The 25,625-nt window shown below is 33.8% G+C and overlaps 3 protein-coding genes and 1 pseudogene across 4 annotated transcripts; 1 reads left to right on the top strand and 3 right to left on the bottom strand.

The window, feature by feature from the left end:
* Positions 1-5,186: 5,186 nt before the first annotated feature.
* On the bottom strand, positions 5,187-6,985 carry LOC146902223 (Ribosomal protein L7Ae/L30e/S12e/Gadd45 family protein). The gene is made up of 5 exons (XM_085731721.1): positions 6,916-6,985; positions 6,680-6,800; positions 6,488-6,591; positions 5,631-5,762; positions 5,187-5,524 (listed from the first exon to the last, which is right to left on the bottom strand). Exons 1-5 carry the CDS (start codon positions 6,916-6,918, stop codon positions 5,498-5,500), a joined length of 387 nt encoding a protein of 128 aa, XP_085587847.1. The 5' UTR covers positions 6,919-6,985; the 3' UTR covers positions 5,187-5,497.
* A 724-nt stretch (positions 6,986-7,709) lies between these two features.
* LOC146902222 (adenine nucleotide transporter BT1, chloroplastic/mitochondrial-like) lies at positions 7,710-9,817 on the top strand. The gene is made up of 3 exons (XM_085731720.1): positions 7,710-8,465; positions 8,764-8,925; positions 9,045-9,817. The coding sequence occupies exons 1-3, from the start codon at positions 7,893-7,895 to the stop codon at positions 9,510-9,512; spliced, it is 1,203 nt and encodes a 400-aa protein (XP_085587846.1). The 5' UTR covers positions 7,710-7,892; the 3' UTR covers positions 9,513-9,817.
* Positions 9,818-10,050: 233 nt separating this feature from the next.
* Positions 10,051-13,603, bottom strand: LOC146902221 (DEAD-box ATP-dependent RNA helicase 52B-like). Its single transcript, XM_085731719.1, has 6 exons — positions 12,703-13,603; positions 12,397-12,480; positions 12,064-12,306; positions 11,725-11,883; positions 11,498-11,611; positions 10,051-11,031 (listed from the first exon to the last, which is right to left on the bottom strand). The coding sequence occupies exons 1-6, from the start codon at positions 13,435-13,437 to the stop codon at positions 10,330-10,332; spliced, it is 2,037 nt and encodes a 678-aa protein (XP_085587845.1). The 5' UTR covers positions 13,438-13,603; the 3' UTR covers positions 10,051-10,329.
* Positions 13,604-21,343: 7,740 nt separating this feature from the next.
* Positions 21,344-24,767, bottom strand: LOC146902220 (F-box/kelch-repeat protein At1g55270 pseudogene; annotated as a pseudogene). Its single transcript, XR_015021247.1, has 2 exons — positions 24,157-24,767; positions 21,344-23,222 (listed from the first exon to the last, which is right to left on the bottom strand). The product of XR_015021247.1 is annotated as an F-box/kelch-repeat protein At1g55270 pseudogene (transcript).
* Between the last annotated feature and the right edge of the window lie 858 nt (positions 24,768-25,625).

The following is a 25,625-nucleotide window of genomic DNA, read 5'->3' as shown; positions in this document are numbered from 1 at the left end:
TTCACCAAACTACTTGTCCCGACACACCCCAACAAAATGGAGTAGCCGAAAGAAAAACCGTCATTTGTTGGAAGTTGTCCGTGCTTTATTGATCGAATCTCATATGCCGCCGTCATATTGGGGTGAAGCTCTTACCTCAAAGATATTTGATTAATAGGGTTCCTTCTAGCACTATTGCTTTTCAAACACCATTACAGGCTCTTGCTGAAGCTTATTGCACCGGCTGTCCCAAACTTGACTCCTCATGTATTTGGTTGTGTAGCATATGTTCACCTTCATAAGCATCAACGAAGCAAACTAACCCCTCGCGCATTGAGATGTGTCTTTCTAGGATATGCTGCCCATAAAAAAGGATACCGATGCTATCATCCTCCAACTAAGAGAATGTTTATTACATTAGATGTTGTTTTCCATGAAAACTCTATTTTTTTTGCCTACGAGTCGACCTTCGGGGGAAAAACAAAAGGAAGTTCTAACTCTAGATCATGATACTCACGTACATGAGGAAATAGAACTAACACCACTAGAAGTGGTAGGTAGTATTAGTGATGATAATCAAGAAAAGGAAATAGAGGTTCCAAGACTCTCTCGAGATATCAACAACATCACAAGATCTTCATGAAGAAATGGGTAATGAAGTAATAGGTAATGAAGAAGAACCACCCCAAGAAATTGTCGTACCAAACCAATCGTTAGCCGAGGATGCCCTTGATTTAGTGTCCGAACCATCCGTAAAGCAACTTCCACCACGACAAAATAGAGGTATCCCTAAATCTAGTTATGAACCCGAAATTTCTAGTAAAGCTAGATATCCATTGAACCATTATGTTTCTAACCATCGTTTGTCGAATCAAACCAGTCATTTGCAAATCAATTATCCGCCGTATCTATTCCTAACAATGTGCGGGAAGCCTTATTAGATCCAAGGTGGACAGCGGCTATGAATGAGGAGATGAAGTCCTTAATTAAGAATAATACTTGGGAACTCGTTGACGGTCCACCGGGAAAGAAAATAGTTGGATGTCAATGGGTTTATACGGTTAAATACAATGCCGATGGTACGATAGAGCGCTTCAAAGCAAGGTTGGTGGCTAAGGGATATACCCAAACGTACGGAGTTGACTATACGTACACATTTGCACCCGTAGCTAAAGTAAATACAATTCGAGTTTTGTTATCTCTAGCAGCAAACATGGATTGGCCATTACAACAATTCGATGTGAAGAATGCATTTCTTCATGGAGAATTGACCGAACAAGTCTACATGGAACTTCCTCCGGGTGCAAAACACCGAAGCATATGATAAAAGTGTGTGTAAGTTAAAGAAGGCGCTATATGGGCTAAAACAATCTCCAAGAGCATGGTTTGGAAGGTTCACAAAATCTATGAAAGAGTTTGGCTATAGTCAAAGTAACGAGACCACACTTTATTCATAAAGAAACACCAAGGTAAAATCACCGCACTTATTGTTTATGTTGATGACATGGTAGTTACCGGGAATGATGATGAAGAAAGAAAAGCTCTTCAAAGCTACTTATCTAAGGAATTTGAAATGAAAGATCTTGGCCCCTTAAAATATTTCCTTGGTATTGAAGTATCTAGATCAACTAAGGGAATTTTTTTGTCACGAGAAAATATACTTTAGATTTGTTGGAGGAAACCGGTATGTCGGCTTGTCAACCAATTGATACACCTCTTGACGGAGGACCGAAATTGTTCTTTGAACCTAATCAAGTTCCGGTTGATAAACAGAGATATCGTAGACTTGTAGGAAGGTTAATGTATCTAGCACATACAAGACCGGACCTTGCTTATGCATTGAGTGTCATAAGTCAATTTATGCATAATCCGGGAGAGCAACACATGAGTGCGGTCATGCGTATTCTAAGATATTTGAAATCAGCTCCAGAAAGGGAATTTTGTTTGCAAAAAATGAAAATCGGCAAAATGTGAGAGTATATACGGATGCCGATTGGCCGGATCTATAGATGATAGAAGATCTACTTCGGGTTACTTCACCTTTGTAGGAGGTAACCTTGTTACATGGAGAAGCAAGAAACAGAATGTCGTTGCACGCTCAAGTGCGAGGCCGAATTTAGAGGAATGGCACTCGGGTTATGTGAAGCATTATGGTTAAAATTACTACTTTCGTATTTGGGATATCCACCGAAACTACCAATTTCGCTATATTGTGACAATAAAGCCGCATGTGACATAGCTCATAATCCGGTTCAACATGATCGCACTAAGCATGTGGAAGTAGACAGATTTTTCATCAAGGAGAAATTGGATGAAAAGATATTGGAGTTACCTATGATTCGTTCGGAGGATCAATTGGCCGATATTCTAACTAAAGCAGCTTTCAAGTCAAGTGTTCTCAAAGGTTGTGAGCAAGTTGGGCATGTGGGATATCTATGCACCAACTTGAGGGGGACTGTTGAGATATTGTTTTATTCTTGCTGCATAATCTAAGGGATTTAATTCATGTAAAATAGGAAAGGTGTAAATATGAGATTTCCTATTCCTATTTGTTAGGAGTAACAAGACGATCACAGCTGTATCTCTATGTAATTATAGGCTATATAATCCTTGTACATGTTCAATGAAAAATATATCAATCAAAGAGAAAATATTCTTCTCAAATCAAACTAAGATTGTGGGACATATTTAAGTATTTTTCATTGGAGTCCTTATTAGTGTATTGTCATTGGAGTCATTGAGTCCTTAATAGGTACTTTTATTAAAAAATTATAAATAAGTGATGTGTCACGTGGGGTCTATTTAAGGAGTCCTTGTTAGGGAACTACCATTATGGATGCTCTAAGTTTCGATTCTATTAAAAATATATGCCTTTTATTTGTTTTCATCTGGAATAATGATATTGCTATAAGCCTTGTGAGTATATCTTAAATTAAATGATAGATGTAAGAACATTTGATGTGTTGAAGCGCATATTCAAATCCGTAATTTAACTTCTCCACATTAACTATAAGATTATCGTCACTATTATTTGACAAAAAATTAATTATATTGTTATGCAAACATGAATCCTCTAAACCTCAACAGTTAAAAATTCTTCACAGCATTTCCAAATGTACGAATAATTTTCTGAAATATAAATTTATATAAATGAATGCATGTTTTGTATGTATAATGCATTTTAATTGTAGTGTTAAAATGCTGCTCGTCCAAAAACTTGTATACGTAGCACTTGACACTTCACAGTTGACAGAGATATATATTTAGTGCATTTGAAAAATCACGTTTAAACGCACTAATTGATCTCGATTATTGATTTAAATCAGTCAACTCACATTACAATTTTTTTGTGAAAAACTCATTACATTTTTATTGAATCACTTTTTTATTTTTTATTTTTTTTTTAATTTCAAACATCTTCATTAGATAAAAGAAGAGATACAAACAGTGCTGGATACAGTAGTAAGGAAGGCATATCCATTCCAGGAATTACCACCATTTTGCATAGCATAGCCAACAAGCCTATGAGCTAGCTCATTTAAATTTCTAGAAACATAGTTAACAGACACACTACCAAATTCATTCATAAGAGACTTACAGTCAGCAATTATCAAATCATTACAAGCAAGAGAATTTGAGCCTCTAAAGCACTCAACTAGAGCAAGAGCATCGGATTGGATTCTAAAGTCATGAAGACCTTTTTCCTTTGCTAATTGGAGACACCAACGGATAGCTAAAGCTTCAGCCACGACAGGATCGGTTGTCAGTTCCTCTTTCTTACAAGCGGAGAAATAGACATTGGCTGGACCATCCTTAAAAACACATCCAAATGTGGTGAAACCATCTGGGAAACAACCTGCATCAACCTGTAGAGTATGAGCATTCAAAACTGAGATTGGAACGGCTGCACTGAGCTGCTGCCTTTGATTCCTCTTGGCAGGCACTGTGATTAAAATCTATAATAAATTCAAGGGCATCATTTGCAACATCAGGGGGTTATGGGGTGTTAATTTGAAATCGGACAACTAAAATCTAGATGTTACACTTGGTGAAATCCAATTCCCATTTGACAAAGGTTTTCAAAAATAATAGGATAATTTTTAGAATTTTGATCATGAAGTTATGGGGAATTAATTTTTTTTATTATCTGTACAGTCGTTGTTGGGCAAGGCTGGTGTGAACTATTGGCAAAAAGGTTCACATATAGACTAATAAAACTATCGATTTTTGAAGGTTACATTTTTAGATTTAGAATTATTGATTTTTATCTCATGCTTAATGCTTTTAATTGAGACGATAAAAAGTGATAGACGAATACAAGTCAGGTTTGTATCACAGAAAAACTTAAGCAGATGTAAGAAAGAATTTGAGAATAAGAAGACACTGTCATATCAAACGAACAACGTAACAGCTTATCTAAAGCAAAGATATACATGCAAGCGAGCCAGTGCAAACAAGTTCTTAGACAAATGAGCAAACAAGTTCTTGCTATAATGTTACTGAAAAGCTTTTTAATTTGTCTAGAATTTGTAAGAAATTTACCAAGGGTTGGCAATTAAATTATTCGTAGAGCCTTGAACAATGATAACAAATGAAAAATTGAAAGAGGCAAAAACTGATTTATATACCTTAACTTTTGATTATTGAAAGTTTTGATTTTAGTCCTTAAAAATAAAAACGCAATGTTTTCACCTCTCAAAAAATTTATTCATTTTTGGAATGGACATAATTTAGACATGTTCTTGGCATTTTTTTTTGTTCGTTAATGGATATAATTGGACAAGTTCTAGGCATTTTTTGAACATAACAAGACTATACAAGGATTGGAAGACTATACAAGGATTGGAAGCTAATTTTGACATGTTCTTGCCACTTTTTGGACACAACTTCTATCTGCCTTAAGTTTTGATTATATAGAGAGCTTCTATATACGATAATAGTAATAGGTTAAATATGATTCAGAAGCCTTAACTTCTGTTTATAGAGACCACTTCTATATATTTAAGAAATAGTGGAAATAAAGAAAGATAAGCTTTAAACTAATTGAGTAGCTCAACAAGTTTGAGCCTCGGGTTAAACAAGTTGTATGATCTGGGTTCAAACCCAGTGAAAGCCAAAATATGAACCTAACAACTAATTAATATTTGGCCATTTCAAATAAAAAATCAAACAATAACTTGTAACACTCATGCATCATACAGGTCTAATTTTCTAATAACAATCAATATAAAATTCTTATAAATAAAGCACAAGTGCAGTAAACAATTTTTCAACATAAAACTGAATTTACTAGTCAAAGGATCACTGAATGTTTTTTTTTCCTTCATAAAAAGGTTCAAAACATAACTCACTAAAACAAAAATACCACACAATAACAACCTTCGGCGGTAAAAAGAAAATTAAAATAGGTTAACATAGCGTATAGAATAGCACAACAAGTCGTCCAGTCAAGGCCTCCGAAGACGCTTTCAGCACAACTCAAGAAGCCCATCATACCATCATACGGATAATGAAGTTTTCAGATTAGCAGCTTCTCAATAGCATCCTGCATACCAACCAAATATTCAGAATTCATTTTCAATTAAAGTAACATATAACAATTACAATAAATAGTGAAAATGAAAATCATGAAAACGAAGCATAGTGCATACCTTGAGTTGCTGAATCTGAGACTTCAATTGACTACCTTCATTAGTTGTCACAGAACAAGCAATCACTGGTCGGGTGACACCACAAGCACGCCCAAGTGCCTGTTTTGATGTGACGAACACATAGGGAACATTCTAAAAATTTCAAACAGATAGTGCACATGATTAATAATCTATACATTGCTGATAGACAAAAACCAGAAAAATATTGAAATAAAATGAATCGGATGAAATGGCTAAGACAAAATACATTTACAAATTGCAATGCAACACACGCAAGAAAGATTAGCAGAGACAAAAACTATACTGATACTGTGACAGTTCATAGTAATATTACTTGAAGACATGGTTTATCACACTTGTTTGGTTTATGAGTAAGTTACAACAAACTCATCGAGACCTAACAACATTCAGAGGAAAGAAATTTCACAACCTTGACATTTCAAAGCAACTAGGCTACATAACAATAACAATAAGCTACATAAACATATCATAACACAAACATACCATAACCCTGTTTTAAAAGTCAGCGATCAGCAGCAAATGCAATTACAGCCTTATTATAAATTGTGTAAATTAGTATTAGTATAGGAGACCACAACCCAAACATCTGTATGGATACAAATGATTGTACCAATAAGATGCTATGCATAACAAATAGCGGGGTCGATTTCTTTGTTTGTGAACTACGAAAAAGCATAGCATAATCATATATATTCACAAATAAAACATTTATTTCCAAGTCATGAAAAAACTAAAATTGTTTAACTTTTAATTTGTGACAGATTTAGTTAACATAGCTAGTCATTTCATTTCATTATATGAAGATCATACATTACATAAACAAAACCCTAATATACCTTATCCTCAGCAAGTAACGGAAGATGGAGAAGAATCTCAAGAGGTTCAGCATCAGCAGCCATAACAACAAATTCAGAAATACCCCTATTCAAGGTCTTAGTAGCTGCAACACAACAAAAATCAATTAATCAATCAATAATGAAAGGACAAAAAAGACATTAAACAAAAAATGAATAAGAAATTAGGGTTACCTTCATTAGCACCCTTTTTGAGTTGCTTATAGTTAGCAGCTTGTTGAACAAGATCCATTATGGTGATTGTTAGCTGAGCATCAGCCAAAGGGTATGCCTTAGGGTTAACTGCTTCTCCAGTCTGCAAATTTTTCATCATATACAAAAAAACAAGTATTAATCATTAATCAATTAACACTGAATCAAATTAAGAGTTAAACATAGGGAAAAATTAACAAGAAGATATAAAACGGTACCATTGTTAATTGAGGATTGAACGAAGAGAATGAAAGCGGCTAGGGTTTATGGTTAGAGAGTCTTCGAAGCCGTTATTATAAGAAACGAAGACTTTATATATATAATTGGTTGATTAATTAATTTATTAATATTGATGATGGATATAGGTTTCTATAAGGTTGAACCGGAAGCCCAATCTCATCTCATCTCATTCAAATAAACCCCCCACATTTATACTCCTACCTCCCAAAATATTAACAAATTAAATCAAACTCGTTAACCTCCTCGTCTTTAAAAGTAGCTTAGACAAACAACTTGATCATGCATGATTAAATCTTAACATTTCATGATAGTAATCAAGGAAAAATGTCAAACTTAAAAGACCACATATGTAATTTAACATAACATAATTAAAAGGCTAAAGGTGAAAAAGAAGGTAAAATGATGGGAACTATGATTTGTTTCATGTCCTAAAATCAACTTTTGTAGTGAACGTAACAAAAAAACAAAACTTTTGTTGTAACTTGTGAGTGTCTCTAAGTTTTATCTATGTGACTGTCTCTAAATTTAACCTCAAATTTATCCAAATTTTGTAGCCAGCAATGAACTTGATAAATAATAATCCAATAAAAAGAAAAAACAGGATAATTTGTATATGACTTAAAAATTTAAAATAACTAAAGACAAGTTAAGATAGCATTGAAAACTACACACCCTCTATTTCTCTCTTCACATAAGGATATACCTCCCCTATCCAATGAATATTTTCAACTTCAATTTTATATATTCCACGTTTCGATATCCATTTTGGTTTGGTTTTCATGTCTCTCTTTGAACCATTCGTTTTTTTTTTCTTCAGCTTCTCCTATGTTGGACAGAGCATATTCTTTCTTATTCCACATTTGTCCCAAAATATCTTTACCTTTTAAGGTTGAAGCTATTCCATACATTACTACAAACTTGAAATGAAAATAACTTGTGTTGGAGCTTAGGATCAATGGCTACTGAATCTGGTTATAGAGATATAGTAATATGCAATTCTGGAATAAAGTTTGATTATGGGACTAATCTTCATCCAACTACCTTATTTGCAAGCATTGGTCAAGCTGGATTTGGATTTGTGGCTTCACCAAATCCTCCAACTCTTATTACTAAAAGAGATAGTGCCACAAAACGTCCAATACTTAACTCTTCGATGAAATATGCTTTAATACCTGAACCAACTTTTCAAATTCCAAATTTTCAAGGGTTACTTAATGGTGCGGCATTGAAAGTTGTTGAGGAAGGCCTTGGCATGATGAAAGGAAAAAATTTGAAGGGGTTTAACGTGAAATTCAAGATTGGGAATCCATCACTGAGAAGATTGATAAGTGGGGCAATTGCTGGTGCAGTGTCAAGAACAGTTGTGGCACCGTTAGAGACCATAAGGACACATTTGATGGTGGGGAGTTGTGGACATAATACAACCCATGAAGTGTTTCAATCCATTATGGAAGTTGATGGATGGAAGGGATTGTTCAGGGGAAATTTGGTGAATATCATCCGAGTTGCGCCAAGCAAGGCTATTGAGGTGAGTACGACAATTTATGTATGTTTTGTAATCTTGGATTAGAAGATATCATGATAGATGTATGTGATCATTTGAGTTTTTGCAAGTTTATATCAGGTTAGTTTAATTCATGTCCTTTGTGAGTGTAAAAATATTATACACAATCAATCGTAATCGTCAAATCATTAAAAACGTTTGAATTTAATCGTCACTATTTCTAAAGTCGCACATATCGTCATATCATTATAACTAAAAAATATGTAACTTTTGGCATGAGTTCAACATATTGACACTGTGATTACGTGTTAATGACGTGCAGTTATTTGCATATGATACTGTCAAGAAGCAATTGTCTCCTAAACTTGGAGAACAGCCGAAAATTCCGATTCCTGCCTCGTCAATTGCAGGTGCTGTAGCTGGAGTTAGCTCTACCCTATGCACATACCCTCTAGAGCTACTCAAAACTCGTCTAACTGTTCAGGTGTGCACTCAATGATAGAAACTTGATAATTTTGCTCTCACATGGAACTTTTGTAACATAAACAATGGTGTAATACATTGATGATCCCACCACTGATACGAGTTTATGCTTAATTGTAGAGAGGGGTGTACAAGAATTTTGTGGATGCATTTGTGAGAATTGTTAGAGAAGAAGGTCCAGCAGAGTTGTACAGAGGACTGACACCGAGTTTAATCGGTGTAATCCCTTATGCTGCAACAAATTATCTAGCTTATGACACACTTAGAAAAGCTTACAAGAAAGCTTTTAATAAAGAGGAAGTTGGGAATGTGATGACTCTACTAATGGGATCAGCTGCTGGAGCATTTTCATGCAGTGCAACATTCCCACTCGAGGTGGCTCGTAAGCATATGCAAGCTGGGGCACTAAATGGAAGACAATACAGTAATATGCTTCAAGCACTCATGAGTATACTTGAAAAGGAAGGGCTTGTAGGCTTATATAGAGGTTTGGGACCAAGCTGCTTAAAATTAGTTCCAGCTGCTGGGATCTCTTTCATGTGTTACGAAGCTTGCAAGAGGTTACTTGTTGAAAATGAAGAAAATTAGTAGTAGATACTAGTGGTGTTCCATATATTATTTCCAAAGGATATAATATTTTTTGTTCTTAGGAAGAGAAAACAGATACGGCATTATAACTTTAGGCTCTGCGCATATTGCTTTACCTTGACTATTTTCCAGTTTCGACCAGGGTGATATTAGTACATTGAGTTCTTTTATACAAATACTTGTAATAGTGCTAGATCTGTTACTTAATTACGTGACGTGAGACCTTTATAGATGAAAACAAATGTGTCCCATATTATGGTACAAAAAAAATGGCATTTCATATAAAATATAGATTTCTTTTGCAACTTTACGTTCAAATCTTTCCTACCTATTTATTGTACTGACGACTGTGCCACATGACTTGGATATTTTTCAAATATACAGTACGCATATTGTATTTAATATATAAAAAAAATTATCATTTTAGCGAAACATCAAACCTGCATATAAACTAATAGGAATGGCATATAGAATAGTTTATATAACAGCTATGACCATAAAAGAGCAAGATATAAATGGTAACACTTCAAACCATAAATGTTCCAATCCACAAATATAGATCATCTTTCATATTACTTGTAAGATTCAAAATAGCAAATGATCTATCCACAGTTTGAGCACACCCGTTGAATTATAAGTTCCAAAAAATCAAGGGGCTCAGGCCAAAAAATATTCAATACCACAAAGGGCTGCAAATTCTAAACTATCTTATAGTTAGGGGACAAACTATTTGCTCTTCGGCATCACTGTATACAAGGTTTCCTTATCCATCAAAATCAAAAGCAAAAAGGATGCAATGAGCGAGATATTAGCCTAGTTAATCCCATCCAGTGGGCACAACAGATGCATAACCGCATGGCCCATTTGTACCATCACTACCTTCTAATAAACCAGCATCGGTGTAATTGTAACCACCAGCAACCACAGTATTAGTGTTATCAAAAGAGCAATCGTTGTTAGAGTTTGTAACATCTAAAGAGGCATCAGTATATGAGTTGGCAGCATGGTCTCCATTGTTGTAGGTGCCGTTGTAGTTGTAATTCTGCACCTGTTCAGGAACATTGTGGAATCCATTATCACCATAATTGCTGTAATTACTGTTATAGTTGTTATAATTCTCCACCATTCCAGGTTCCGTAGCATTCCGAAAATCACGGCCTCCATAATTGCCTCTCCAGGGTGACCGTTGAGATCCAATGCTGCTGCGTCCACTAGGTGCTGAACACTCGGAATATTGGACAAGCCATGCAGGTACTTCTTGTTTTGCTTCCTGTAAAAGACCAACAAGAGACTTTGCCATAGGCATGTTCTTGGTGCTAAAGAAAGCTGTTGCTAAACCAGATTGACCAGCACGGCCTGTCCTACCAATTCTATGTACATAGTCATCTATGTCCCTTGGCAAGTCAAAGTTAATAACATGAGCCACATGAGGGATATCCAATCCTCGAGAAGCGACATCAGTTGCAACCATTATTGGAGTAAGACCACGTTTAAAAGATCTCAAGGCTCGTTCCCGCTCCTAAAATACAATGCACCAATAAATTAAACAACGTATGTTCGTGTAATATAACAAACAACAACTTTATATTCAGTAAAGTTGAAATTAATCTTAGTGGTGCAATAATAAAAAAGATGTCATTAATATTTCAGAAAAGTTTAAATCCATCTTAGTGGCGCAATAATAAAAAGTAGATGTCAACACCAAAACACTAGATTTCAGATTGTATCATCAAAATGTTGCATAAAAATGGACGAGGGACCACAAATACCATAATAAATAATGACTAATTTAAATAATGACTAATTTACTGCAACAGTAGCTAATACAACATAACATGCATAAGGGACCACAAACAGCATAACAAATATAGCCTAAGCCACTGCAACAGTAGCTAATACAACAAACAGACAGATGACTCATATTGAATACACTTAAAGAATATGGAAGAAATAAAGCAAAAGAACAAAAGATACAATGTACTAACCATTTGAACCTTGTCACCATGTATAGCTATAGCTGGAAAGTTACATCTGCATAACCAGTTTTCTAAAGCATCAGCTCCTTTCTTTGTTTCAACAAATACAAGAGTTAAGGCAAGCTGCATTGCATTAAAAAACAAATTGTCACACACATAATACTTCAAAAACAGCTGGTATACTAGCTACAATAATTATAGTTATACGCATCAACAGTCTAAAAACGAGCTTTTACCTTCCCATTGACTACATTACATCGGAGAAGATCCACAAGACGATTTCTTTTCTCCATATCCTGTACAGATTCAATCTTCTGTACAATCAGTTCAGTGCTTGAACCAACCCTTCCAACAGCCAGGAACACGTAGTTTGATAAAAAATCAGATGCAAGCTTCTGCAGTAAGCAACATACAATGAAATCATTATCATTATACAACTACCAAACCAATTGAATACTACATAACAAGACATACAAACTAGAGATTATACAATAAACTATAAACAATTCTTGAATCATTTAGAACATTATTACAAATGAAATAGTAGCAAACACTAAATCACAAATGTAACCAACCTGTATATTATCAGGAAATGTAGCACTGAAAAGCAATGTCTGTCTATCACCAGGAGGAGGCATGTGCATCTGTTGAACAATATTACGAATCTGATGCTCAAAACCCATGTCCAGCATCCGATCAGCCTCATCCAACGCAAGATACTTAATCTTCTTCAAAGAAACCCTTTCCCTCTCAATCAAATCCACCAAACGCCCCGGAGTTGCAACCAAAATATCAACACCCCTCTCCAAAATCGTCAACTACTTACACATACAAACAATAAATCACAATCAACACTATCAAAACACAAACCAGCAAACAAAAAAAAAAAAAAAAAACAGAACACAAACCTGTTGTCCAATAGGAGCACCCCCATAAACAACCGCAATCTTCACTCCTGTTTGGTGTGCAAACTTACACGCCTCAGCATGTATCTGGCAATTCCATTTTCAAAACATAATTAAAAAAAGACAAATTAGGTTTAAGCAATTTTGTAATAAACACCTATGAAGCTAAAAATGACATAATAAAATGTATTCACATGTGTTGGTGTTATGTCATATATATATCTTCAATCACAAGTTTCGGTGCTACGAAGCTAAACACACAGTGTAAATTTAAAGACCAATAAAAAATAGAGGAGTAAGAAGAAAAACCTGGCAAGACAACTCTCTAGTTGGAGACAAGATGAGTGCGGTGGGAAAAGCAACATCAGAACCACCACCACCACCGCCACGTGGCAACAAACCAGAAGCTAAACGTTCCTTCATGATCCCAGATATGATCGGAAAACAAAACGCCGCCGTTTTACCCGAGCCAGTCTGAGCACAAGCCATAAGGTCTCTACCAGCAACAGCAATGGGGATCGCGTAACGCTGAACCGGAGTAGGTTTCACATACCTACATCTCTCAATATTATTCTTCAAATCCTCATGAAGCTCCGTTTCCGCAAATAGATTCACCGGCGGTGGAACATTCTCTCCCGTCGCTTCCACCGGTATCGATTCATACGCTTCAAAATTCGCAACGACGCCGTTTTCAACCTTTTCACCGTTTGTTTCAAAGGGTGACCGGTTATGAGAAGGATCGTAGTAGCGTGGTGGTTGTGGTTGGTATTGGTCAGGACGAGAGTAATGACGTGGCGGAGCATGGCTGTGAGCAAAACCGTAACCGCCTCTGCCACGTGTTGGTCTGGGAGTGGGGCGATTGAAAGTGTTGTAGTGAGGTGAATCGTTGGATGGAAAATGGGTTCGATTATTGTTGTAATAAGGAGATGGATGAATGTTGTTGTTGTTGTTGTTGTTTGGGTTTGAACGGAATTGTGGAACGTATAGTTGTTGAGATGGACGATTTTGTTTTTGAGTAGTTGAATCAGCCCATGTTGCTGCCATATTGAATGAATGAATGTGTAAAAACAGTTTTGGCTTTGGTTATGATTTTAGGTTAGAAAAAGAGAAGAAGACATGAAAATGTGATGTAGTAGAAGAGTAGGAAGATGAAGAGTGTAAATAGTGAGTGAGTGATGTTCGAAATGAAATGAAAATGAAAATGACGCGTGAGATCGATCAAGAAAGTGGTGTGTAGTAGTACTAAGCGTTTGATTAATTAAATAAATAAAATTACTATTAATTAGAGTAGTTATTAATACAAGCTTCCTTTCCTCTCTCTCCGGTTCGATGGGAAAGGGAAAAGGTTGTGATCGTGTTGTGTTGTTGTTGGTCATTTTCAAGGATGGGACCCAACAGGACACGTGTCGAGTAGGGGTTCGACGAAAAGCTGATGGTAGGGTATTTGCAGGGATTGAGAAGGAAGAGGTGAGGTGAGAGACGAAGGTGTGTGTATGAAAAGTGGATTCATAAGAAACGCGTGGATCACACTTGCTTTAATATTCGCTACTTTATGCGGCCATTCTATTCTCGTCTCGATTTTACAATGTTTTCTTTCTTTTTCTCTTTGTTTCGGAAAACCCAACCAACGTAAACAATTCTTCCACATTTTCAATATTCCACTTTCATTTTCTACTTTCCTTTTCTTTTTTACGAACGTTCATTCATGTACTCTGCCATATTTTAAATTCTTTTGGTTTGTAAATGGAGTTGCAACCATAGAAAAGCTCACGTACTACTCTATTCTCCTTCTCAAGAGAAAGTTAATTTTTTATAGTATGACAACGAGAATCTAACGCATACATAACGATGAAAATGTGTGCAAATCCATTTTATAATTAAAATTCGAATCATATTTATATACAATATCATTAGCATATTAGTTTCAAGAATTATGAAAAAAATATGATATAGTACAAAATAAATCACTTTTTTAAAATGACTAAAACAATGAAATATGGGTAATCAAAAATAAATTTTATATTCTATATCATTAAGTTAATAATAAAATAATCAATTTTTTATCATTCATATTGAAATTAAAAAGAAACGAAATATTTTTTCTTGAATGGTGGAATAAAAATTGTAGATATCATAAAAAAATTATTTATGTACAAATGGGTTAAAATGTACTACATAAATAATTCTTAAGGGATACGATTGTAATCCAAACACCTCTTAGGGATGGGAGTATTATTTATTTTAAGAGTGAGGGGAGTGTAATTCAAGTTTCTCTTAGGAGATTGGAGTGTGATTTGCTTTTACGTTAAATATTATTCTCTCGGTCACTATTATAAGTAAAAGTTCACTTTTTGGATTTTTTCAATAAAAGATGTATGTAGTCTATATATAGGCCACATACATCATTTATTGAATGAACTTAAAAAGTCAACTTTTGCTTATAATAGTGACCGTAGGAATATAATATAATAATCTTGACATTGTCGATTGAATTAGTGTGTGTTTGGTTCAAATTTTTGGATATAATTGATTCTAATATAATTGATTCGATAGAATTGATTTTGACAAATTGATTTTGAGAGAATTGATTTATGTTTGGATACAATAATGCAGTAATTGATTAAACAACCGAATGTTGTTTGGATAGTTTTTATCAAAATTGTTTTTGAATGTATAATTACTAAAATGGACATAGCTAAATTCAAGTAAATGTGCTTAGTCGAATGTATATGTAGATCAATACTAAATGTAGATATATTATTTAATTTAAATAAATAAATTTTCTATATATTAATTTAAAACATAATAAATACGATCATTAAACTAATTTTTTTACAAAATATTTGTTCATATATTTTACATTTTTTGATAAAATATATTTAAGTTAAATAATACTAGAGTTAGTTGCCAAAAATGATAAAATATAGCGTAAAAGAAATGTAAAAAGAAGAAGAATTGATAAAATTTGGTTCGTTAAGTTTTCTAATTAAATTTGGTTCATCAAATTAAATTACAAAGCAAAAAGAAGGAGAATTGATGAAGGGCAATAAAGGAAAATAATAGGTTGTAATAATCAAAATAGAAAATTTTATGTAGAATTGATTCTAGAAAGCTATAAGCTAGGATTTGTAGCTTTAAGGATAATTGTTTTTGGAGGATAGAATCAATTCTTAAAAGCCAAACCAAACACCATTAAAAACTCAGTTTTTCACTTTTGAAGGTTGTAGAATCACTTCTTGGTGTTGAAAAGCCAAACCAAACAGTGCTCTTAAACCTTTCAAAAATATTAATAAAATGTTGAACCAAAATGAGTTTGGTACAATGCCTACGAAGTTTTGATGATATTGATAACAATGTATAAAGGAACAGTTTGTTGTGTGTTCAAGTGTGCATGATCATATTATTAAAATTCGTATTGATAAATCAAGTTTTTGTTATGGAAGAACAAGTTTATGAGCACATTTAAAAGCATTAGATACAATGAGAAGTTGAAGACCATGAAGTAACACTAAAGATGTCTAGACTCTCAAGGTCGAGGACTACGAAGAAGTGGAGCTTCTTAAGACTATCGGCCTCTAAAGGTCACGCCGCCTTCGTAACCCTCTCGATCGGTTTTGTCATCTTCGTATGGAAGATCGCCATAAGATCGTGATAGTACCGTTTATCTTCTTCGACCACGTGCGTAAAACAAACAAAGAACTTCAAGGACAAAGAGAATGAAGTAGACTATTCCAATTGTTGCAAAGTAATTTTAAATGATCTTTCATCGACATTAACCAAATCAAGAAATATTCTAATGTCTCTAATCAAGCTTCTCAAAGACTCAAATTTATGTGTTAACACTCTCCAACGTCTCTCATATTTTCCTCTATATAAGGAGCCGATAACTTGAAGAGTAAATACAACTCTTTGAATTTTTACAGTGTCATTACGTTGTCAAAATCAAAAGCGCACGTACACTTAGAGAATTTCTTATAAACTTTCATATCTTAGAAACTCTTAACTTTTAGAGTCCAACATGAACTTCATTATATTACACCTCGACTTTATATCGAGTGTAAAACCAAACAATCTTTTATTTAATTAAGTTAGATTGTAAAGAGTCTCTTTCAGTTGTGATTCATCGAGGAAATTTGTTGATTGTGTTATTGAGCAATATAAGTCTTTTGCTTGTGTGCTTGAACATTTGTAATCTTAGTGATTATAGTAAAAATCTATTGGAAGTCCAAGCGGACTAGACTACTCTTAATTTATGAGATGAACTAGTATAGATTGCTCCTGTCATCTCTCTCTCTCTCTCTCTCTCTCTCTCTCTCTCTATATATATATATATATATATATATATATATATATATATATATATATATCAAGTTCTTTATGGTTTAATTTAGCTTCGTTATCCCTATCTCAAATGAAGTTTAATCCTTCGATAGGACACATGTTTATCTAAATCTTTAAAGAAAAGCACTTGATGAAAAGATTTTAAATTGCAATGGATAATCAACGATTTTTTGAATCATAAACGCAATTCAAGTGCTTCCACCTTTGAATGTTCCTCCCATTTATTACCGAGACGAGCACCATCGGTGCCTAACGTGCCTATAACCTTTCATCCCATTTATATTTTTTATTTCTATATTTTGTAATTTTCATTGGTTGTAAGAAAATACCTTTTATTTTACTTTTATTATATCAAGTTTTTGCTTAAGGATGAAAGGTTCTATGCACATTGGGCACCAACGGTGCTCATCTCGCTCATAAATGGGAGAATTTTTTTAGGGTGGAGGAAACACAATAAGGGTTGAATAGTGTTTCGATTAAAAAAAAACGTTCATTAAATAAACACATGTTCCATTAAAAGATCTAACTTCTTTTGAGACAAGAATAACAAAGCTAAATTAAACCATAAAGAACTTGAAATATAAAAGAAATGAGAGAGAGAGAGAGAGAGAGAGAGAGAGAGAGAGAGAGAGAGAGAGAGAGAGAGAGAGAGAGAGAGAGAGAGAGAGAGAGAGAGAGGGGGGGGGGGAGAGAGATAGATTGTATGTTTATCCTAGTTCAACATCAACCCGATTAGGACCGTGTTTGGTAACACAAATAAGGTAGTTTATAATTTGTTGGACTAACTAACTTATAAGCTTGTTTTGATATAATAAGATGTGTTTGGTAAAAAGTTTTTCGTGCTAGCTTATAGCGTTTTTTGAGAAACTATTTCAAGTAGTTTTTGAGCTTTTAATTTGTAGTTTTTTATATTTTCTTCCAATTTTAACCTTATTAATTTAATTATTTTTTAATAAAACAACTACCTATGTTCATATTTCATAACTGCCACGTTTTTTCCCTTAAAAAAGGAAAAACTGCCATGCTTTTATTTTTAAGGAATGCTTTATATATTTTATTTAAAGAAATGCTTTATATTTTGTTACTGTACGTTGAAATTTTTTAAAGAATGCTTTTATTTAAAGAAATGCTACTGTACGTTGAAAAATATTATATACTATTTTTTTGAAAGAAAAAATATTATATACTCTTGCTCACCTTTTCGTTCCACCTCACTCTTATTTTTGGGATTCATAAAAGCATATATCAAAATTATCGGTGAAATCTTTTTGAAGGATTAAAAATCAAAGAATTTTTATGGAGACTAAGACTAAAAGTTAGAATATTTTTAGGGACCAAAGACATATTTAATCATAAATTAAAATATTAAAAAATAAATACATTAGGAAAAAATGTCCTTTTATATCATTTTATACTTATCACCACTTTCAACAGCCTAATTTTACCAAACACTTCAATTTTAATAAACCAACTTTTCAACTATAAACTACTCCCTCCGTTTTTAAATATAAGCAAAAGTCACTTTTTAGGTTCATTCATTTAATGATGTATATGGTTCATAATATGGACCACATACATCATTAAATGAATGAACTTAAAAAATGACTTTTGCTTATATTTAAAAACAGAGGAGTATCAATTATAAGACATCGCTATAAGCTAACTTATCACCATCGCCTAGCTTATAGCTTATTTTTACCAAACACACCCTAGTTAGTCCACTTCATCTTATCCAGATTGATTTTATCTTCACTTTAAAAAGGACTTAATCCACTATGACTCGATATCACGATAATCGAAGTATCTCATGTCACCTTAACTATACTTTGACGTCCACAAGTTATGAATATTTTCCAATTCCAACGCCATCCATCATATCTAATTCGCCAAACATGATGTGTTCCAAGCAAAGATCTTGACTTAGATAAAGTTTGCATTATCTTCTTATACAGGACGTCCATAAGTACAGTGACGTCCAAATGTTTAGGCTATGTTTGGCCCAACTTAATTTAGACTTTTTTACTCCTTAAAAGATAAGTAAAAGTTCTTAACCAGAAAAGTAGCTTTCCAAAAAAAAAACAAGAAAAGTAGCTTATTTACTGCGTGTAAAACTAGCTTCTCGGCAAAGGGGATATATGAGCTTTTTTTATTATGGAAAACTAGCTTCTCGGCAAACATACCACTTCGAATCCCACTGGCGGTGGTGAAATGTATTCTTGATTTTTTTACTAAAGAAAATGTTTGATTTCAATTTTTTTTGGGTGACCATTGATTTATTTTTAAGGTAACCACCATTGATTTATATACTTTACGTAAGGAAAAAAATGTCATTATCTACTCTTTTTCTTTGGTTACATCCTTTTTTTTTTTAAACAATCCATTCAACTTCTTTTTTAAAAAATAAAAAATCTACTCAGCTATCGTGCTTCTTTTGTTTTCATTTTTCTATTCCACTTATAATTTATAAAATAACCGTTAGTTATATTTGAATGCCAATCTTTATAATTCACCTCACAAAATATATCAAATGTTTATGTTTCAAAATAAAAACAATAGTTTTTAAATTAACTTACATATGATATTATATTATAATAATTTTTTACAAAATTATTTTATAATATATGCGTGTATCTTAATATATATCACACACACACACACACATATATATAAATTAAGATAATTCTACAATATAAGATATAACTTTATGATATATTAAATCAATGTTTAAAATAAATTTATTAAAAAATAAAGTAATACAAAAAAATATGATTATCTATTGTATCAATACAAATTGTTATAATTTTAATAAAAAAATTATTATCATTTAGTTTTTAAGTTTTAATTATAGTTTTGTTCTCCCTATTATAAAATCATTTAGTTTTGTCCTCATGAGCTTAGCTCAATTGGTATGGACAATGCATAAAAAATATGCAAGGTTCGTGCTCAAACCCCGCCACCACAAAAAAAAATCATTTAGTTTTGGTCACTTGCTTTTAAACTTCAAATCAATTCAAATTGCCAAACAACTTTAACTTTTTTTGAAAAGCCCTTGTATTTAACTTTAGTTGTAAAGTAGCTCTTATATCAAAAATAAGCTGGACCAAACGGTACCTTAAAGTCTTTGCAGACCATCTTCTTTTGACTAAAGGCTGGTGCCACTAACGAACGTAGTACATAAAGTGTTTGAGTTTGTATCCGACTTCCTCTTTCGACTAAAGGTTGGTGCCACTACTGAAATATGATTACTCTCTAAAATTATTTTTCTCCCATGCAAACGCACAGGTGTAAATACTAGTCCTATAATTCAAGTGTACTGAGACTTATAATTGATCCAATCCAAACAACTCAAATGTAAAATGATCTATCGCTATTCATTCCCCTCCAACCAAACACATCTTAAGCTATACCACAACCTCTTAACAAAGTAGTTTTTTGTGGTAGCTTGTGAATTGATTCACCTAGTATGGTTGGTTGCATATTATAATGTTTACTTCTTTTTTCTTACTTTTTTTTAACCATTTGGTCAGTTTTTGTTCATTCTTCCATCAAAGGCGTTATAAAGTATAAACTACCGCACTGCTATTCGAGTGAGCGATGAAGTGCAAGACAATAACGATAACATGTATATGTTTTCAGATATAATAAAAATTATAAAATTATTTTTTAGCTAAAAATGAGTTAAATGTAAAATAGTTTATGTTTGAATATATAATGTAAAAGTAAGTTAAACAATAAAATCACAATTGGATTCAAAGGGTACAAATCCTAGCTTCAATTTAAAACAGAGAAAAAAAGTCATCACAAATAAATGGAGGGAGGTCATAAGACTAAGACAACAAATTTGAGACAATAAGTTAAGATAGAAATAAAAAATGAAGACAGTATTGAAAACAAAATGGGAGAAAAGTCATCAAACTTTGAGGCATTCTGAGGCAGCTACAATATGAGAAACTATGTTAGATCTTCAATGGAAAAAGAACACGAGAGAAAATGGTTGGTGAAGAAATGAGTTACTTTCTGTCAAGGACAATATTATCCTTTTAAAATTATTGTCAGATACCAAATTGTTCCTAAAAATAATTGCAATAACATATTCAATATGAATACACGCTAGACAGCCATGTTGAATAAACAAGCCTACAAGTCAACACAAAAAGTCCAATATTGAGGTACAAAAAAAGTCAGCACAAAATTGCAGAGACTGCATTATTTTATTTCAGGAACCAAATTGAGTGCCATATTTTTTTATCTCAAAATCATTTCAGAGTCTTCAGTTCCCTCCTAACAATTCCACTTTGAGACAAATTCAGCTGAGGCATTAAGCACCTAACCTAACCTAATGCATTGTTTTGCATATCTAACGGCTGAAGACACCCACTTAAACATCACTAAAAAAAGTCATTCACCCACAAAGAAGAGATCAGCAGATATCTAAATGTGTTGAAATTGAAATTAAATACCAACCAACCTATATGTTGACATGTTGTTCAGCCTCAAGTTGAAAACAGTTTTCACTTTTTGCAAGAAAATATATATCTAGATTCACTGATTTTTGCCCAACACAGTTCAGTTTTAGACTTGATCACTTTCAAACACAATCCAATCAAAGTTTTCTCAAACATGATAGTAAATTTTTGAACACTCGAAACTACACTTTGGGGTGCAATATTTCATCCAAACAGACTAGTGTCTATTTGATCATACAGGACAAAACATAAAGCTAAACAACTTGTACATGTATAAGAATCTGCGATGCAAGACTTATAAATATTTAGAGTTGATGAAACAGTCGGTAGTCTCTGCAGAAAATGAGGGTGAAAAATTCAGAGATGAGTTTCACATGAAAATTTATATTCAAAACCTGTTCTTGAATTTTTCACCCTCAATTTTATGAGAATACCAAGCTGACTCCAAGTCTTCTTGTGTTATACATTGTTTGCAGCAACATAAAACAAAAGGCAATTAAAAAACCACGAGACATGGTAACCAGCCTACTAAATCTTCAAAATGCAACAGTTGTGTATCAATAACTGTAGCGCTATAAGATTAATAAACATGTCATCTATATATCACCTCTTGTGCAAGGGTTTGAGATGGAACGTGACGTTGAGCTGCACTATAGTGTTCTGGTAAGATTTGGCCCACCTTTTCATAAACATGTATAAAATCGAGATATGTTTTTAACTCGTGACGAAATTCCTCATCAATTTTTCAGCACTATACACAACCTTTAAGCTTGAAGAACCTGACAGTGAACTATGTGAGTTTTGAGTCGGTTTCTACCAGCAAGGCTAGACAACAGATTTGAGAACAATGTCTTGAACTGTCCTTTCCCTGCAATAGTTTCCCATAACTGTTCAGCGGAAGATCCTTTCAAATCTTCAAGTTTAGAAACATCAACCAGAGAAATGCTCATATTATTTCGGATAATACAGAGTTTCCCATTGAGGGGGACGAGGGCAGCAGCCTCCAAGGCCCGTGAGCTCCCCAAATGCATTTTGCTGTCAATATGCTTGCTCCATGAATCAGTAGCGTCATCGTAAACCCTAAGTTTGCAGCCATCCTTGCACTCTAAAGCATAAAGCTTTCCATTAAGGGTTGTGCTAGGGTTCCTCCAGCCAGAAATCATTCCATTTTGAACAGGGCACCAACTATCATTTGCTGGCTGATAGACCTCGCTCAGAACTTGTCGATGAGAACCAAGTCCCTTCAGGAACCACTTCCCATCATAGACAACTCCAATGAAAGGAACCATTGCAGTGCTCATATCTGAAATAAATGACCATCGATTTTTGTTGGGATCATAAATTTCAGCTGATCTCAAGGAACGATGCACACCTTCATTCTCCCCACCAGCCACATACAGACAATTGTTTATAACACAGGAGCCAAAGAAGTGCCGCCTACGAAGCATGTCTGGGGCACGGTGCCATTTATTTGTTCTAGTACTATAAAAAATGACACGTCTCATGGACCCCTTTAGCGGGTCCTTCCCACCAAACAAGTATAGGTGACAGCCATTTAAAACAGCACATCCAAAACCAAGAGCTCCAGAATATTCCTTAGGAACAGGAGGCAGGGGCTGCCATTGTTGGTATACAGGATCAAAAGCATGCCATGAGATTTTCCCGTCTCGGTCTCTCTTAATGACATATATCCACTCTTCTGCAAGTCCAAGACTCTTGCGCAGAGAGTAAAAAGTTACCAATCAAAAGCCTATACCATCTTTTGCAGACTAGCCGAAGTTTACGGTGCTCAACCCGTGGGACTCGGATTAGGCAAGCAATAGCAAGATCATCAGGGAGACCTGGGAGCAGTGGTGATTGATTGCGGCTTCTGTCACCACGCGCTGGCTTGTTTCTAGTCGGGTGGATGGAATGTTTAATGTCAGGCCGAAGACAGAGCTTTGTTCCAGGAACATACTTCTTTGCTCCAGCAACAGTTCTCAGGCCTGTATCTACTCTACATAAACATGCAGTAGTATCAACCTGCACAGACAAATGAAGTTATGATTTATGAACTCAAATCAAACACGAGATATCTATATCTCTGTATCTCATACGAACAAACTAAAAGAATCAGCAGATAGAGAATCTTGTTCACTAATAAATTGGACATCAGTTGATGAGGACAGTCATTCCAGTTCAGATAAAATACATACATATCAGCTCATCATTAATAGATAAACCATGAGAAATAAAAACTATAATCAGTTTTGTGACATTTTGATGAAAATTGATCTGCATGTGTTTACGTGCACAATGTGAAACACAATATGAAAAGGCATTTACACAAGACCTGCATTAAGTCCATGCAAATACTCCACATGATAGCATAGCACACAGACCTCAAGCCCCACAAATGACCAGTTGGACTTAGTTTTAAGTCTAACAATCCCGAAAATACAGAATGAACATTGCACTTAAGCATGGCTCATGAACCATCTCAAATTTCCGAGAATTTGGCAGTAGGATTAAGCAAAACATTATCCCTATCTGAACACCTCGATTATAACATAAATTTAATTGTAAGCATTTCTCATCAATTAAAAGTCCAGAAACCTAAAGGAACATGCATCACAATGATTCAAAGAACATGATACATATTGAACATAGGAGGGTAACGGAAGGAAAATTCAATGAGTAATGGCACTAAAATTTCAATAGAACAAAATCTCAACACCTTAAAACAATCAACTTCTTCAAGAACAACCCCTAAACTCTTTCCTTCATCCCCACAACAACCTTAAAAAAGTCATTACTACAGCTCATTTTAAGATCATTTTTTTTTTTTTTTATCTAAAGCTCTTTCTAAACAGCACATTAAGCAAGGCAAAACTCAACAATTAGATCAGTAAGTAACATGAAATGACATATATAAACTAGTAATAAAATGGATTAGAAAAGAGTAAAAGAAAATTACCAAAGGTGGTTGAAGAACTCTATCCATCTTCCTATGCTGCAATGATTCAAGCAAAACAAAAAAAAAAACTCAAAAATCAAGTCTTTATCCCTCAAACACCATACCCAATACGAAATTTTAGAGAATCAATTCTCATATAGAAAACCCATGTGGGGAATCAAACAAAAACTCCAAATTGAAATGAAATGCCCTAAATCTTATCTTCAGAGTTAAAAAATGCGATACAGCAGGAAATTGGGAACAAAGGGTAAGCACTGAAAGAGGTAAAGATACTCTTTTGATTCTAAGAATGAAAAATTCAGTGGAATTTAGGGCCCATCAACTCAAAGGGCATAATAAGAGTGTGTGTTGAACAAGAGAAGAGAGGGTAAAAATAGAAAATTGGAAAGTAAAAGGATTAAAGGATGAGAGAAGAAAGTTATGAGAGCTTGAAGATTGTGGAAAAGAAGAACATTTGACAAAGTTGGGTTTTTTTTTGGAGGATAGCTAATGTTTTGTTCGGAGGGTGAGGGGCCTTGGGATGGGAAGTCAAAACTCTAAGTAACAAAATACAACAACTACTACATTGAGTGCTTTGTGTTTGAACATTAGGACAAATGCAAAAGACTAACAAAGGGAAGAATAGACAGTGTGACACCAATATTCATAACAAATTAATATGGGCCCGCCTTTTAAGAAAAAACTCTTTATACATAAAAAAAATTAGTAAATAGGCAATTTCCCCGAAATTGTAAGCCATTAATTACCCCTCCGAAATTAACAAAACTTCAATTATCCCCCGAAATTGCATAATGTTAATCAATTTACCCTCCGTCAATTTTTACGTTAACTTGTTTACGGTTATGATCAAATATCCCCGAAATTTTGCACTTATGTGCAAAATGCCCCCTAAACTTAAAATTTTATATTTTTTTCCTTACCAAAAATCATACATTCAGTTCTTCAAGTAATATATTGTACCTATTGTCATCAAAATTCTATTCACAAGAACATGAATGAATATATGCCAAAGAAATAATGGTTTTGTCATGTGCAGCATTTTCATTCATATTTCATATTTATCAACAAGGAGCAAGATAATTTTTTTACCAAGAAGGTAAAACTAAAAACCAAACATTAAAAAGATATCAAGCGGTTGAAATAAACCAAGACAAGAATGTCGTAGCGCAAAAAATTGATATCTATCACATAACTTTGTAGGACAATGTGATCTACCACCTTCATGCAGTAAGATCCGTGACACAATCTATTTAACATGCCGTGCCTAATAAATATGACATTTCGTGCATTATAAAAATTATATCATTAATTAAGTTGCAAATTCACAAACCTAAGCCTTGTTTCTTCTTCCTTGCAGATTTTAACCTATGATTTTTCTTTATGGACACACAATTATCAAAGACTTGTGTACTTTATGACCGCATACTCTAACATAATTACCAACTTGTGTAAAAAAAGTCTTCTATATA

This window comes from Medicago sativa, chromosome 8 (genome assembly GCF_051527215.1).
Source record: "Medicago sativa cultivar Bolivia chromosome 8, Bolivia_mono, whole genome shotgun sequence".
Lineage (NCBI taxonomy): Eukaryota > Viridiplantae > Streptophyta > Magnoliopsida > Fabales > Fabaceae > Medicago > Medicago sativa.
This window is presented reverse-complemented; position numbering and strand designations above follow the sequence as displayed.

Bases quoted from the DNA above. Each gene is read 5' to 3' on its own strand.
- LOC146902221 (XM_085731719.1), bottom strand. From the start codon at position 13,437: ATGGCAGCAACATGGGCTGATTCAACTACTCAAAAACAAAATCGTCCA. The intron at 12,481-12,702 runs GTTTTTCTTCTT...TGGAATTGCCAG, and splicing joins CTAGAGAGTTGTCTTGCCAG to ATACATGCTGAGGCGTGTAA. The intron at 11,612-11,724 runs GTAAAAGCTCGT...AATGCAATGCAG, and splicing joins GTAATGTAGTCAATGGGAAG to CTTGCCTTAACTCTTGTATT.
- LOC146902223 (XM_085731721.1), bottom strand. The intron at 5,763-6,487 runs GTATATTAGGGT...TGAAATTTTTAG, and splicing joins CGTTACTTGCTGAGGATAAG to AATGTTCCCTATGTGTTCGT. The intron at 5,525-5,630 runs GTATGCACTATG...GTTGGTATGCAG, and splicing joins CTCAGATTCAGCAACTCAAG to GATGCTATTGAGAAGCTGCT.
- LOC146902222 (XM_085731720.1), top strand. From the start codon at position 7,893: ATGGCTACTGAATCTGGTTATAGAGATATAGTAATATGCAATTCTGGA. The intron at 8,466-8,763 runs GTGAGTACGACA...AATGACGTGCAG, and splicing joins CGCCAAGCAAGGCTATTGAG to TTATTTGCATATGATACTGT. The intron at 8,926-9,044 runs GTGTGCACTCAA...GCTTAATTGTAG, and splicing joins AAACTCGTCTAACTGTTCAG to AGAGGGGTGTACAAGAATTT.